The sequence below is a fragment of the Fistularia commersonii genome, chromosome 11, assembly GCF_037954325.1.
Source record: "Fistularia commersonii isolate RoL2024-O1a breed Wild chromosome 11, RoL_Fcom_v1.0, whole genome shotgun sequence".
In the NCBI taxonomy this organism is placed as follows: domain Eukaryota; kingdom Metazoa; phylum Chordata; class Actinopteri; order Syngnathiformes; family Fistulariidae; genus Fistularia; species Fistularia commersonii.
In genome coordinates, this window is record NC_141294.1 from 13219775 (window position 1) to 13234306 (window position 14532).

Here is a 14532-nt window from a genome sequence, read left to right on the forward strand (position 1 = left end):
TGGCCTCGTGTTGTAGAAGAAACAGCAGATGTTCACGTTGCCAGCAATAAATCACTTTAATTGAACACCTATTTGAATTTGCATACTGAGATACAGATACAAACTTAAATATGGATATAAAGGTGTGTGTTGCATACGAGGACATCCAGACGGAGAAGAACGCTAAACATCAAGAGCCAGATCTGCTCCTTTTCACGGAGAAGGTAGGTCAGCTTCTGCTCAACCACACCGTTCCTCGGCGACGGATGGAGTCCGGCGACTCCACGGGAAGTATTTACACAACGGCCGGCCGGGAGTCACCGCCCTGCCCCCCCGAGGGAGAAGGTCTGCAGAGCCATAAAGTGACAAAGGCAGGAAGCAGGGAGGCAGGAGCTCCACGGTCCCGGTGGGCGAAGAGAGGTCGAAAGAGTCCGCGCTCGTCTTCCTCCTCTCGGGCTGGAACAAGATGGAGGCCGGCGGAGGGAAGACTAGAGCGGGTGAGACGGTCACCTGCCTCCGGTGGAGAACAAACAGGGTTCGTCACTGATATGTGGAGAAGGACAAACTCAAAGCTGGAGTCTTAAAAAAAGCCAGAAAGCTGCTGGGCGGGAGGAGCTCCTCCACAGCTCCGTCTCCTCCTTCCTCCACAGCTACTGATGAGGCACAGGAATGTTCTGGCTGCCAGCGGGACCCCCCGCCCCCCCGCAGGGTACCGCGCCACCGAACGTCCGGGTTTCGCTTGGAGTCCAGAATGGTGCGTAAGATGCGGTGGCCCCCCGGACCCGGGGCCCCCCGGACCCCTGCCCTCCGCAGAGGACTTTATCCAACGGGAAATAGATGCCGCTGCCATCCTTTCCCCATAAAATGTCCTCTTTGAAAGCTGCCGGTCCCTCGCCGTCCCGGCCCGCTTCCTCCTGGGGGGCGGAGCCATAGCGTCTGTCAGGGCTTAAGGGGGGGGGGGTCAGAGGGTCCGGGCACTTCTCTAGGTCTTCTTGGCCACTGTTACTTCTCCAGTCCTTTTTGGTAGAAATGAGCCCGAGCCCCCCAGATAGCGTGGGTGAGGGAGGGTGCAAAATGTCAGGTCAGGGTCGGACAGAAGCAACCTCCTCCTGTTCGCGGGGATCCTCATCTGGAGGAGTCTTGAGAATCCCCGGGATCTTCTGGACCGGCCTCGGTCCCGTGGTCCGCCTCCTCGTCCTGCGGGTCCCCCGCTCTGCCGGTTCCCTCCCCCGGCTGGGACCCGGACGGCCCCGGCAGGGCCCCCCCCGGCTCCGGCAGGCCCAGGGCTGGGGCGTCGGACGGGGCGGCCGTCTGCATGATCTTCTGCCGGACCTCCCTGATCTTCAGCTGCAGACACACCTTGGTGGGGAATATATCGGAGTACCTGGACTGGAAGGCGGCGGTGGCCTGGGCTGCGAGAAGAAGCGGCACAACGTCAGCCCCGGTCGGGTTGCCGAGGAGGACGGGCGTCTTCTCTGAGCCTCACCTGAAGGAAAGAAGCCCTGCTCCTGGAAGAGCTGCATCACCAAGGCCCTCCTCTGGTCCAGGGTCCTCCTCAGGGACGAGTACGGCACCTTGTCGAACTCCAGCTCGGCCAAGATGTCTTCTCCGTCGGGGGCTGGGAACGGAGACGGGAGACGGCGGTGGGTTTCGAACCGTGACCGTCCCCGGGACTCGCCCCGACCCCCCCGAAGCCCACCTGCCCTGTCGAAGGTGAAGATGTCTCCTTCGCACTTGGCCGCGCTCTTGGGCGTGTTGGGCTCGGAGCTGCAGCTGGACCGGCGCCGGCTCTTCCTCTTGGGAGACACCTGATCGTCGGTGGCCGAGTCCAGATCTGAGCCAGAGGAGTAAAGCATTGGAACCCTCTGTAGCTCCCGGCTCCGCCCGGCGGGAGAAGCGAGGAGCTCACCTGTGGAGTTCTTCCTCTTGCGCCGGTAGCTGCCCAGGATGGCCCGCGGAGACGTGGCCAGGGACTGCAGCGTCGGAGACGGGAGGACCTCCTCGGGACGGAACTCCGGCAGCTCGGCGAAACGCTCCTCAAAATACACCTCGGACAGAACCCTGCCGGACCAGCGCGCACACACACACACACACACACAGTATACATACACAGTCCAGAACACACACACACACACACACACACACACACACACACACACACACACACACACACACAAACACACACACACACACACACACACACTGGACTGTTGACCCTAAGTACGTCTTGATCTCCACTCCCTGTAGCCTCACCGTTCCACCTGAGTTCCTCTCATTCACGCACATCTATCCTGTCTTGCTGCGACTATCCTTCCTTGCTCTCCTTTCCAGAGCATACCTCCACCTCTCGAGATTTTTCTCAACCTGTTCCCTGCTCTCGCTACAGATCACAATGTCTCTGCAAACATCATGGTCCATGGAGATTCCTGTCTAACCTCATCTGTCAGCCTGTCCATCACCATTGCAAACAAGAAGGGGCTCAGAGCTGATCCCTGATGGAGTCCCACCTCCACCCTGAACTTCCGTTACCCCTACAGCACACCGCATCACTGTCTCACAGCGAGCATACATGTCTTGCACCAGTCTAACATATTTCTCTGGCACTTCAGACTTCCTTATACAACACCGGAGTTCCTCTCTTGGCATCCTGTCATATGCTTTTTCTAGGTCTACTAAAACACAATTCCAGGCCTTTCCACTACTCTTTCCCATAACTTCATTGTATGGCTCATCATCTTTATCCCTCTATAGTTGCTGCAATTTGCACTTCCCCCTTATTCTTAAGAACGGGCACCAACACACTTTGTCCCCATTCTTCAGGGATCTTCTCACTTTCTAAGATCCTGTTGAATCATCCAGTCAGAAACTCTACGGCTGCCTCTCCCAGACACTTCCACACCTCCACAGGTATATCATCATCAGGACTAACTGCCTTTCCACTCTTCATCCTCTTCCGTGCCTTCCTCACCTCATTCTTAATTATCCCTGCTACTTCATGGTCCTCAACGGTCATTTATCGGACACAAACGCACATGCACGCACACACATGCACACACACACACGCACACACACACCACGCTAAGACTCACTTGTCAACGGAGTCGAAGGTCTTCTTCAGTGGCGGGGGCCGTGCTTTGACCTTCTTGGGAACGGGGGCGTCTTTGTCAGCCTGTGGGGGGGGCAGGGGGGGCTCGCTGGCCGGCGGCGGGGGAGGCGGCGTGAGGGGAGGAACCTCCTTCCAGCCTGCCTGCACGTAAAAGGAGAGGAGGTTTGATGAGCATGGCGGCGGCGGTGGCGGCAGCGCCCGGACGAGGAGCAGCAGGAGGGTCCTCTCACCTCCTTGTGGACGGAGCCCTCCCTTGGGTCCGGGGGGTCTCCGGCGCCGGCCCCCTCCGGGGATTTGTCAGGGGGCGGAGCTTCCTCTGGGAAGTGGGTGGACGGCGCCTCCGTCTGCCCCGAGGGCTCGGGGTCAAAGGTGAAGTGGCTGTTGTTTGTGGCGTCCCTCTCCTTGTCCTTCTCCTTGTCCTTCTCTTTTCCTCGCCCCCCTCCCTCATAGCTGCCCACGGGGATGGTGGCCACGGTGGCCTTGACCTTCTGGGGGGTCCTGGCCGGGAGCGGGGTCAGTTTGGGGGTTCCAGGTGCGGCCGGAGTCCCACCTGAAACAGAGAAGCCAATGAAGACGTCCTGAGACGTCCTGACGGAGGTCCGGGATCTTCAGCGCCTCCGCCTGCATCTCTGCGACCTACCGGAGGTCTGGCTGAGAGGAGGGCTGCAGGGCCGCACCGACACGTTCCCGCCACCAGGGGGCGCCGCGGCGCCGGCCCCGGCCGCCTGCGTCCGCCTGTCCGGCTGCCTGTCGGCGTGCAGAAGGTCCGCCTGCCTGTCCGGGGCCGCCATGTGTTTAGGCAGGACCAGGGCCGAGGCGCCGGACACCGAGCAGACCGCGGCGGGGGGGACCGCCGCCATGGAGACGACCCCTGTTGCCACGGTAACGTTGGCCGAAGGAGGGTAGACGGCGGCGACTATCTGGCCGTCTGTGCCGGAGGGGGGGGCCGAGCTGGGGGGCTGCGAGGACGGCGCCGTGGCCAGCAATGGCGGCTGACCTGGGGGGCCAATCACAGGCACGCATTAGCAGCACTTCACTCCACCCAGAGCCCTCTGTGGAGCTCCTGGAGCTCCTGGGCTCAGTGTGCAAATACAGCCTGTGTGGAAACATCTGGACCTTCAGAACCGAAAGTCACTCCAAACAAGGCTTTCCATCAAATGGAGAATGAGCTCCAAATCAAATGAATATATGATTTATAAAATGTGTTCCTGAAGGGCAAACATATCATCTTTATCATCTTTATCAGAAGGTCTGCCAGGACCTGGGGACACAGACCATCTGAGCAGATGTATCTGGAGGCTACGGACGCTCCTCGGGACGGATGGACTCTACCGGAGAACCTCCCGTGTCCAGGGGTCTGACCCTCACCGGGACGCTGCACTGACCTGCGACCAGCGGCTGGACCAGGGTCTGGCCCGGGGGCGAGAGGGTGGCGAAGCCCAGGGTTGCCAGGGGAGACGGGACGTATGCGGACCCGGGGGCCGGCAGCCCCTGGTGGGCGGAGGAGGAGCCGGTCGTCGTGGAGACCAGAGGCAGAGAGGGCGGGACCCCCGGCGTGGACTGGACATACGTGATCCTGAAGGAGGAGGATAAACCAGAAGATGGAGGACCACTATGAAGACCTCAGATACACCATGGAGGAGAGCAAGGGAGGCAGGTTCAGGGAAAGAGGAAGACAAAGGCAGAAGTGCTGGTGTGTGTGTGTGTGTGTGTGTGTGTGTGTGGGTGGGGGAGGCGGAGGCAGCCCAGGCCACCAGCAGGATGACTAACACATCCAGAATAGAGCTGCTGCAGTTTGTTCTCGGGGAGAAGGTTGGAGCTTTTTGGAGGTCTGCAGGGGCTGCGGTCCTCCAGGATGATGTTTAGCTCCACCTTCAGGAATTAACCTCCATCCTGCTGGTCTCCTTGGTCACTGTGGTACAAGTGCATCTACCTCTGGCTTCCACACCAGCGTCTCCGTCCTGTCAGGAAGCCTGAGATTCGGGTTCTCGTTCCCCATCTAGCATTCGGCTCACGTGTCTCAAAACATCTGCCCGTCTGGGACACCGGGAGGATGAAGGCCAGCGCCGGCGCCAGAGGGCTCCACGTGACCTCCTCCGCCGGTGACGTCACTGCTTTCCAGAGCGGTGCAGACATCTGAAGCTCAGCAGGCCTCTGAGCCGGCTGAGCTGAGCTGTCAATCATCTCCAGCGCAGCAGCCCACAGAATTACAAGGGGATTGAAGGGACTGGAGATCAGATCTGGTCCAGCTGGAGCCTGACCTCCATCCTGCAGGCTGGTGACACCACTGGACAGAAGAGACCATCTTCCAGCAACAGGACCAGGAGCAGAGTCTGGAGCTCTGGGCCGGACTCTCAAACCCCCTCCATCCTCCAGTCCCTTGATGGATGCCCCCCCCACACACACACACACACATATACACACACACACACACACTCTGGTGTTCAGGGGTCTTACCTGGTGGGTGCGGGGGGCAGAAGAACAGCCTGTGAAGGAGCAGATCCTGAGGCCACCACAGCAGCGGTTGCCACGGTGACGGGGAAGGGGCTGGCAGGATGGATGGCCCCCCCTGGGGCCAGCTGGGACTGGACCACCGGCATGGGAGCGATCTGTATGATCTGCGGGGGGGGGGGGGGGTGTCACTGGGTCTGCATGCTCTCTCTCTCTTACACACACACACACACACACACACACACACTCCAATGTGCCTTGCTCACTAACCTTGCTTCCTGTCTGGGCGCCGTTCTGGACAGGAAGGGGTGGCGTCACCATGGGAAACTGCTGGGCGGGGGCTGTCGCGCTCCTCACCGTTGCCATGGGAACAATCATTTTCCCCTGCAGCAGGGGAGGCTGCGTCTGCGCCGAGGAGAAGCAGGAGGCGGGCGAGCTCAGAGGGGCCGCAGAACTTTGACCCCGCGGGCCCGGGGCCCCCGCCGGGGGGGCGGAGCTCTGCTGCTTCCCGTTGGCCAGGGACACCAGAGCGGGGGGGGCCGGGGGCAGGCTGAAGATACCCGCGGGCTGACCCGGCGGCCGCGGGGGGCTCTTGGAGGTGGCGTTGGGGGGCAGGGTGGGCAGTATGTACTGGACCTGCGTGACGGCCTTACCCCCGGCGGGCGCCAGCGAGGAGCCGGGCAGGAACTGGGGCTGCAGCAGAGGCGGGGGTCCGTTGGCCTGGCCGGCGGGGGCCGGCGCCGCCTGCTGCTGGGGGGGCGGGGCGAGGAGCTGCACGGCGGGCTGGGCGGACAGAGCCCCCCCCAGCACCAGATTGGTCACCGCCCCCCCCCCCGGGGTTCGCCGCCCCCGAGGAGAAGTAGCCGGCGCCCGGGGTTGAGGCCCCGCCCCCTGATCCGGGGCCGATCAGGAGCTGCTGCTGCTGCTGCTGCTGCTGGGGGGTCAGGGCCCTCCTCTCGGGCGGGTGGGGGCCGGAGGACGGGCCGACGTCTTTGGGCTTTCCGGTGACGGGGAGCGGCGTGCTGATGACCGGACGCATCACGTTGGTCAGCACCGTGGACGCCACCCTGACGGCGCCGACCCCCAGCAGGGGGGCCGCACCCAGCGAGGCCACCGATGAGGAGGAGATCACCGACTGAGCGCAGGCTCCGCCTTCGCCATAACAGTCCTTGGCCTCTCCGTCTCCACCGCCTTTCCTCCTGTGGTCCACGAAAGCCGCCCCCCCTGACCGGCCCTCCTCATAGCGTTTGGCGGCGGGGAAGGAAGACAGGAACACGCTGCGCCCCTGGGGGGGCGGGTGGGAGGAGGAGGAGGAGCAGATGACGGCGGCGAACCCTCTCTGGAGACAGACACAGGCGGACCCGCTCCGTTCATCTGGACCTCCAGCTGAGGCGGGACGAGGAGAGCTCTTACCTTCTGCTCGCCTTCGTCTCCAGAGCCACGCTCGCTGTCGCTGTCCGTCACTCGCTCCTTACACTTGAGGTCAATGGAGGTGCCGGGATAAGGGTCCTCTGGAGGGAACACACACACCGCACGCCACAGCTACAACACACATTCACATGTGCTTCTACTGCTAGAGATCCGTCCTGGAGGACGGTCAGACGATCCATCAGCGGCACCCATAACTGATGCTCTCACCAATGACGTCATCGTCTCCCTCCTCCTCACAGATGACCATGCGCTCCTCGTCGCTGGTCATGTCCTCGCTGACCCCCCGCTGCCTCTGGGAGAGGGGCGGCACGTGGCTGGAGAACTTACTACCTCCATCTCCACACATCTGGAAGCAGAAGAAGGTTCAGCTGGACCCCGGGGTTCCCCCACACCCACCTGTCTCATTCAGGGCTATGGACACCTGGTGCATGATTACCTGTGACCACACCACACACACACACACACACACACACACACACACACACACACACACACACACACCTCCGCCTCCACACCTGTGTGTGAAAAGCCTGAAGGCCCCACCACCCCATCATGATGCAGGTACCCCCAACAGAAGGAGGCTCCTGCTCAGCGTCTGTCGTCCCCTCGACAAGCAAAGGTTGCGACTTTGGTGCCCATTTTGCCTGCAAAGGTTCTGTGGAGGTTCTCAAAGATGGAGCTTCCTGCTTCTCCATGGAGGTGACTGACCTGGGCCAGCTCGGCCAGGGCCTGGGTGTTGCTCCGGTCGGTGCGCTCCAGGTTGTGCACGGCGCTTTGCGAGAAGGCACGGGGGCGGGTCAGCTGGCCAACAGAACTCTCTCCTGAACCTCTCTCAGAAACCCCCACCATACCTGAACCGGAACCCTTCATCTCCACAGAGTGGTGCTCTGTCGAGGGGGGAGAGAAATGTAAATAGCACATGCCCAAGGCGTGCGTGTGTGTGTGTGTGTGTGTGTGTGTGTGTGTGTGTGTGTGTGTGTGTGTGTGTGTGTGTGTGTGTGTCCTACCTGTGGACTCAGACATGCTCCTCTCCCTCATGTCTTTGCCCCCCGGGACGCCACGGCCCTCAGAGCTTGACTTCTTGCGGTCCTTGTTGCACCACTTCCAGTCTGGGTGGGCCTTGAAGTGGGCCTCCTTCACCTGGAAGCACAGTTTCTCCTGAAGACGGACACCTCCAACACTTCATCGCTGACGAGGACGTCTGAGAAGGTCTGACTACCTGGAAGGCCAGATCATGGTACTTCTGCTTCTCCTTGGGGCCCAGGGCATACCACCACTCCCCCAGAATCTTGCTGACGGTCCTGTTGTCCTGGTTGGGGTGACGCTGGTGCACCAGGGCTCGGTGGCGCTTGCTGAAGATCATGAACGCATTCATGGGTCTCCGGATGTGGTCCTTCTCCCTCTGCAGGAGACACGGTGAAAGCTGGACTGAATGTTCTTCTCAGAATGTAGAGAAGGTGCAGCTTCCAGAGCCAAGAGTGAGAAGGACCTTTCCGGGGCTGCTCTTGTCCCCGTCCTTGGGCAGAGCACTGAGGGACTGGGTGCGTCTCTTCACCGGGGACGTGGAGATTAGCTGCTCTGGAACCACTCCCGGAAGAAAACTAGGAGACAGAGGTGGCTTTGAGTAGACCTTAGCGGACGCTGCAGTCTGCTGGAGAACAGCGCTCACAGTGGCGTTCGCCTCAGCGTCCCTAGTTTGCGATGAATAACAAAGTGAACATGTCTGTGGAGGTTCTCAGTCACCCAGGTCCTGGTCTGTTCTTGTCAAAATGTTCTTCTCGTAGCGACCGGACTTGATTTTCTTCCCTCGAAAGAAAGAAAGAAAATCAAGTCCGGTTGCTACGAGAAGAACATTTTGACATGAAATAACAGCGTGAACATCGCCACGTTTCTGTCGACCTCACAGCTGAATTCTACAAGCTGGTTCTTCTCTCCCGCCCTGTCCAGCTTTAGCAGGTCCTTCAGACACTCCAGGGCTGAGAGCCCAAGCAGGGTCTCTCAGAGCTTCAGAGGGCCAGAGGTGGAACAAGTTTGTTCCAGCACTCAGCTCTTCTGCTCAAATTAGCTCACGGACACAAAAAAACCCTGCTCTCACTTCCTGTATGTGTGGGCACTGACTGACTGACACGCACGCACGCACGCACGCACGCATGCACGCACGCACACGCGCGCACACGCACACGCGCGCACACACACACACGCAGGCTCTTCCTTGGATAAAGCTCCCCTCTGGGTTTGATGCTCATGCAGACCCAGGACTGCACTCACGGGTCGTCCACGTCGCTCTCCGTCTCGCTGTCGGGCCTCTCCCTCTCCACATCGCCCTTCTCCTTCTCGGGCTCCTCGGAGGGGGGGGGCCTGGACGGACCTCTGTCGGCAGTGGGCGGGGCCTCCGCGGGCTCCGGGGGCGGCGCTGCCCCCCCCTGACACTCTGAGGAAACACATGTGACGCTGACTGAGCGTAGCGGCCCGGAGGACGGTCCACTGACGGGTGGTGGGGTGGGGGGTACCTGACTTGAGAGCGGCGGCCTGGGGGTGGCCGACCGGGTGCTGGCCCTCCCCCGGCTGGGGAGAGGAATCGGACTGAGTCGGCGCCAGGAACGGGACCAGCGAGTGCCAGGGGAAAACCGGAACGGATCGGGGCTCAACATTGGTCCAAACTGGGAGGAAAGAAAGCACACCTGGGATTCAGGACTAACGTGGTGTTTGACCTGGAGGCAGAAACCTGGCGGCTGATTGGCTCCTCGGGGAACCAGAGGCCCAATCCAAACGGGGCACCGCAACGCCAGACACCAGTCTCCCTTCAGACGGAGCCAGAAGCACTGCCTGGACCTCAGGGTAAAGATCACAACATGTGGATCGGTCCAGCAGACACCTTCTCTTGAACAGAGCAGCAGATGTGCTGAACTTCCAAAGATCAATACCTATTAGCTTTAATCAATGACCACCCCACCCACACACACACACACACACACACACACACACACAGACAGACAGACAGACGCACACACACACAGACAGACAGACGCACGCGCGCGCACACACACACACACACACACACACACACACACACACACACACACACACACACACACACACACACACAGTGAACTGCATGTTTCTGGATGAGTGGAGGAAAGGCAGTGATGAGAAGAAAAGAAGGGGTACGTGAAGTGGACTGACCAAACATGCTCAGGCCTTGGCGGAGGTACTGAGGGTTCTCTGATGAAAACATGGCTGCTCTGGATCCTTGGACTTCCTCCCAACAGAAATAACAATGAGGTGACGAGTCCTTTAAAATCCCTCCTCTACAGCAGACTGCAGGACAGGGGGCCCGGATCCTCCACTTGGTATCGCTGGAGAGCTCAGAGATGCGGGGTCCGTTTCATCCATGCAGGACATCCTCCATAGCCCCCCTGCACTGGTTGTAGACTGAGCTGGAGCCGGAGGTGGAACCCACCTCTCCAAAACACAATGAGTGGACAAAATGTTCCTCGCTTTTCGGGCGGCCAGAAGAACCCCGAGCCGGAGACGACGGAGCCCTGAGTCCGAGCAGGGCGTCCAGAGCCGGCGGCGGGGGACGGGCCGTCCCCCCTCCCTGCGGTCTATTTACCCCCGGTGCCCCCGCTCCCGGTTTGTTTACATTACTGCAGCGGCCCGGCCGCGAAGGGGTTAACAGGGCCCGGCGTCCATCCGCGGCCTGGATTACAGCCTCCGCCCGGGGACCGCGCAGGCTGCGTCGGCCATGGCGCGCCGCGCCCCGCGCTGAGAGATGCCCGCACACCGACGGGCCGGGGCCGGAACGCGGAGCACCCCCCGGTCCGGGCGCCTTCCCCGGGATCGGCGCGCCGGGCCGCGGCGGGCTGAAGTCCCGCTCCTCCCGTCCTCTGCCCCCTGTGGCGGACGGCCTTCTCGGTGAACCTGGCTAGCCCCGGAGCCCGGGCTGCGGCGCTCCGAACCGGACCGGCCTCCCGGGAACGCCCCTGGTCTCGCAGCCGCCGCACCGACGGCTTGTTCTCATGTCCCGACCGCCAAGGCGTGTGGACGGGCGCGGGCGGCCGGACTCCCCGCCAGGACGCTCCGGCAGCCGCCTCACATCTGGCTCAAACCCCTGCCTCCGGAACGCGGCCCCTCCCGGCCCCGCACCTGCCGAACCTCCGCGGGCCGGTTCACACCTGCTCGGACCCTAAGCACGTCCGCCGGGCGGGATTAGCCGTGTGACTCCGGACCGCTGGTGCAGTCATCCATCACCCGCTACTCCGCACCCCGACCGGAAAACACCGCGGCGCCCGGACGCTGACGGGCCTACTGACCGGGTCCCGCCGCCCTCTTCGCTCCCCGGTGTCTCCGGTCCCACCTGGACGGTCCAGAGACTGACACCGACCTGCCGTTAGCCAACCAGCGCGGAGCCACTACGGCGGCGATCGAGCCGGAGAGGCTCCCGGATCCGGACGTCAGACGGGGAACGGGGCTCGACCGTGGCCGCAGATGGGCTGCCCGGCCCGTTACCCGTGAGGACGGCCGGGTCGAACCGCCACGGAGCCCGCGGAGCGCGGCGGGAGCCGCCGGGAGGAAACAAGGAGCGGTCCGGAGCCTTTCCGAGGACCGGCCGCCTTCAGAGAGTTAGCTAGCCGCACGGCGAAAGCAACACCCGGGCGAATGCGGCGCGCTTCGGTCGGTTCGAGGCGGAACCAGCTCGGTTCGGGTCCCGCGGATCCGCAGGGCGCCTCACGCCGCCCCGCTGCCGATCTGGGTGCGCTGTTTTCGGGTGTGTGAGCCCCGGACGCCGCGGCCCTTTCTTCCTCCTCCTCCTCCTCTTCCTCTGGTGTAAACTAGGCTGCTGCCCCCCGCCGCCCCCTCCCTTCTCGTCCTGTCAACCTCGCCCAGCCTGGTCCCGCCTCCTCCCGCACATCCAGCGCGCCTATTGGCCGAAACGGCCAGCCGTCGTTTGCCCGCCGCCGCTGCTGATTGGCCGCCGACTGCGGTGGAATGCCAGTCATATGCAAAGGAGTCCGCGATCTACGGGCCCCGAGCGGCGCCGCCGACCGAAACGGAAGCTGCGATCCACGTCGCGGAGGACGGAGGAGCCCACGGAGCGGCGTGTCTCCGTGCACGCGCACCGCGTGGCCGTTTAATGGCAGCCGAGAAAGGGGTCGGCGTGGGCTTCTTGCGATGACACGCTCCGCCCGCCGCTCATTGGTGTAGCGGGCGTAGTAAGTCTTGAGTGACGGCCGAACCGGCGAATCGCACGCAGACACTCAGATGTAGGACAACCAATGGGCTTCCGGGGGCGGATTGGCCCCGCCCCCTCGGCGCCTCTGGCTATAACATGTATGACTGGCGACGTCAGACGCGGGGCGGCGCTGTGGAGCCTCCTGCTGTGGGGATGGATGGATGAATGGATGGATGGATGGATGGATGGATGGATGAACAGATGATTGGATGGATGGATGGATGGATGAACAGATGATTGGATGGATGGATGGATGGATGGATGGATGGATGGACGGATGGATGGATGGATGAGTGGACGGACGGACGGACGGACGGATGGATGGATGGAAGGATTGACGGACAGATGGATGGATCGATGGATGGATCGATGGATGGATCGATGGATGGATGGATTAACAGATGATTGGATGGATGGATGGATGGATGGATGGATGGATGGATGGATGGATGGATGGATGGATGGACGGATGGATGGATGGACGGATGGGTGGACAGGTGGACGGATCGAGTGAAGGATGGGTCGATGACAGAGGCATGGACAGATGGATGGATGGCACAGAGCTTCCCTGAGCTGTGGGGGTCAAATTGGCAGAGGGAGGTCCTCCTGCCCCTCCCCCCCCCAGTGTTTCTCCTGCAGGGCAGCTCAGACCCCTGAGTTTCCACTATGAAGAGCTTTTCCAGAGCCCAGAACATATTTGAACCTCCCCATTTCCTACAGGAAGAACGTGAAATGTTCTGATGCAACATCCCCTGTTGATGGGGGGGGCACAGGAGAATTGGAAACAGGGATGTTGGAAGCAGAGGGAAAAAGGGTGGGTCGGCCTGTGAGAGACCAGAGGGTAAAAATAGACCGACACTACACTCAGAAGGGGGGGGGTGCTTGTGAAGGCAACTTCTCTTAAAGGGAGGAAGGGTGTGTGTGTGTGTGTGCGTGTGTGTGTGTCTGTGTGAGTGTGTGCGTGTGTGTGTGTGCGTTTGGAGGGGGTCAGTGTGAGGAGGTGCTGAGGTGGTTCAGACAGGGAGAGGAGGTTATTGTTTCTCTGGATGCTCCTCAGGCTATCACACTAATCCTGGGGGGGGTGTTCATTCCCAGCACCCATTCAGATCAGTCCCTGCCCTTTATCCCACCAATCAGGTCCACGGGGACCGCTGGCGGGAGCTGCCCCCGGCAGTAAAACGACTTAACCCCCTCGGTCCTGCCTGGGGAGGAGGGGCTTCCTGGAGGTTTCAGCAGGAAGTTCAGCAGGAGGTTCAGCAGGAAGTGCAGCCGTGGGCCTGGAAGAGGAGCATCTGCAGAAGCGGGCGTTCTTCTGACGCACAGCGGCGAGGGAAAGCGTGAAGAAGTGAAAAATAGAACCCCCTCAGCAAAGCTCGGCGTGGCTGCTCGGCTGCTGTGTGTGGTGTGTAGGTGTTGGGCCGCTCTCATTGGCTGCCGGCTCTCAGGCTCCGCACCCCCCCCCCCCCCCGCCCCCCCGACACCACGTGACCCCGAACGGCAAACTTTTCTCCTCCTCTTTGTGCCGACGCTCTCTCTGCTGCCTCTCTCACCCCTTTCTTCCACACAGTGTGTTGCTCCCTTCGCTCGCTCCATCCAATTATAACTCCATGCACCAATTCTTTGCAGTTACCATGGCAACAGCGATGTTGGACACAGGCCCCCGTGTCGCCTGGTCAAGAGTCTGTCGCCGGCCACAACTGCTGATTGCTCTACACTGGGTGATGAGAGCACTGCATGACCCCCTGCCCCCGGGGGCCCCTCGGGGGCAAACAGGTTCTCTGGAGTCTCCAAAAATCAGACTTTGTGTCACAACGCAAACTACATGAGGAGTTTACGACACCTGGGGGGATGAAACGCCCCGGAGGGGCAGTCAGATGGATCCCATCACCTTCACACCCGCAGGTTCTCCTCGCAGCAACGGACCACTGCAGAAGAAACATCACACACCAAATCGGTCCTGGGGGGCTTCAGTCCCTCAGGCAGCAGAGTGGGGGGGGCATGCAATGTTGTGATTTGGCCATGTGGGGGCACTGCCGTACCACAGATGAGGTGTCAGAGTGGGGGACCCCTTCACCGAGTGCAAGGGGGTCTGGAGCCGTCTGCAGAGACGCAAGCAGAGAGGAAGAGGAAGAGGACGAGGAGGAGGGATGAAGAGGAAGATCCTCAGTAAAAACACAAATGTCTGGAAATGTCAGCAGGAAGTGAGCCCATGTAGGAGACCCCCCCCCCCCCCCCCCAGGCAGGCACATGGCTGACCGGGAGACGTAACTTTACAGTGGTGCCCTCAAAGTGTCTGCTCCTCTGTTGCCCCAGACCCCCCTGCACCCCGACT

The 14532-nt window shown here is 61.4% G+C and overlaps 1 protein-coding gene across 1 annotated transcript in view; it reads right to left on the minus strand.

The window, feature by feature from the left end:
* Positions 1–31: 31 nt before the first annotated feature.
* cicb (capicua transcriptional repressor b) overlaps positions 32–14532 on the minus strand; it is a 20190-nt gene continuing 5689 nt past the window's right edge. Inside the window, 19 exon segments of the mRNA XM_086155791.1 lie at positions 32–1391; positions 1466–1585; positions 1664–1813; positions 1889–2049; positions 3069–3226; positions 3316–3635; positions 3726–4082; positions 4471–4661; positions 5543–5703; positions 5807–6371; positions 6373–6875; positions 6950–7047; positions 7175–7313; positions 7676–7854; positions 7975–8107; positions 8187–8369; positions 8457–8568; positions 9236–9398; positions 9478–9627. Coding sequence (XP_086011917.1) covers positions 1105–1391; positions 1466–1585; positions 1664–1813; positions 1889–2049; positions 3069–3226; positions 3316–3635; positions 3726–4082; positions 4471–4661; positions 5543–5703; positions 5807–6371; positions 6373–6875; positions 6950–7047; positions 7175–7313; positions 7676–7854; positions 7975–8107; positions 8187–8369; positions 8457–8568; positions 9236–9398; positions 9478–9627 — 4130 coding nt within the window. The 3' untranslated portion in view covers positions 32–1104.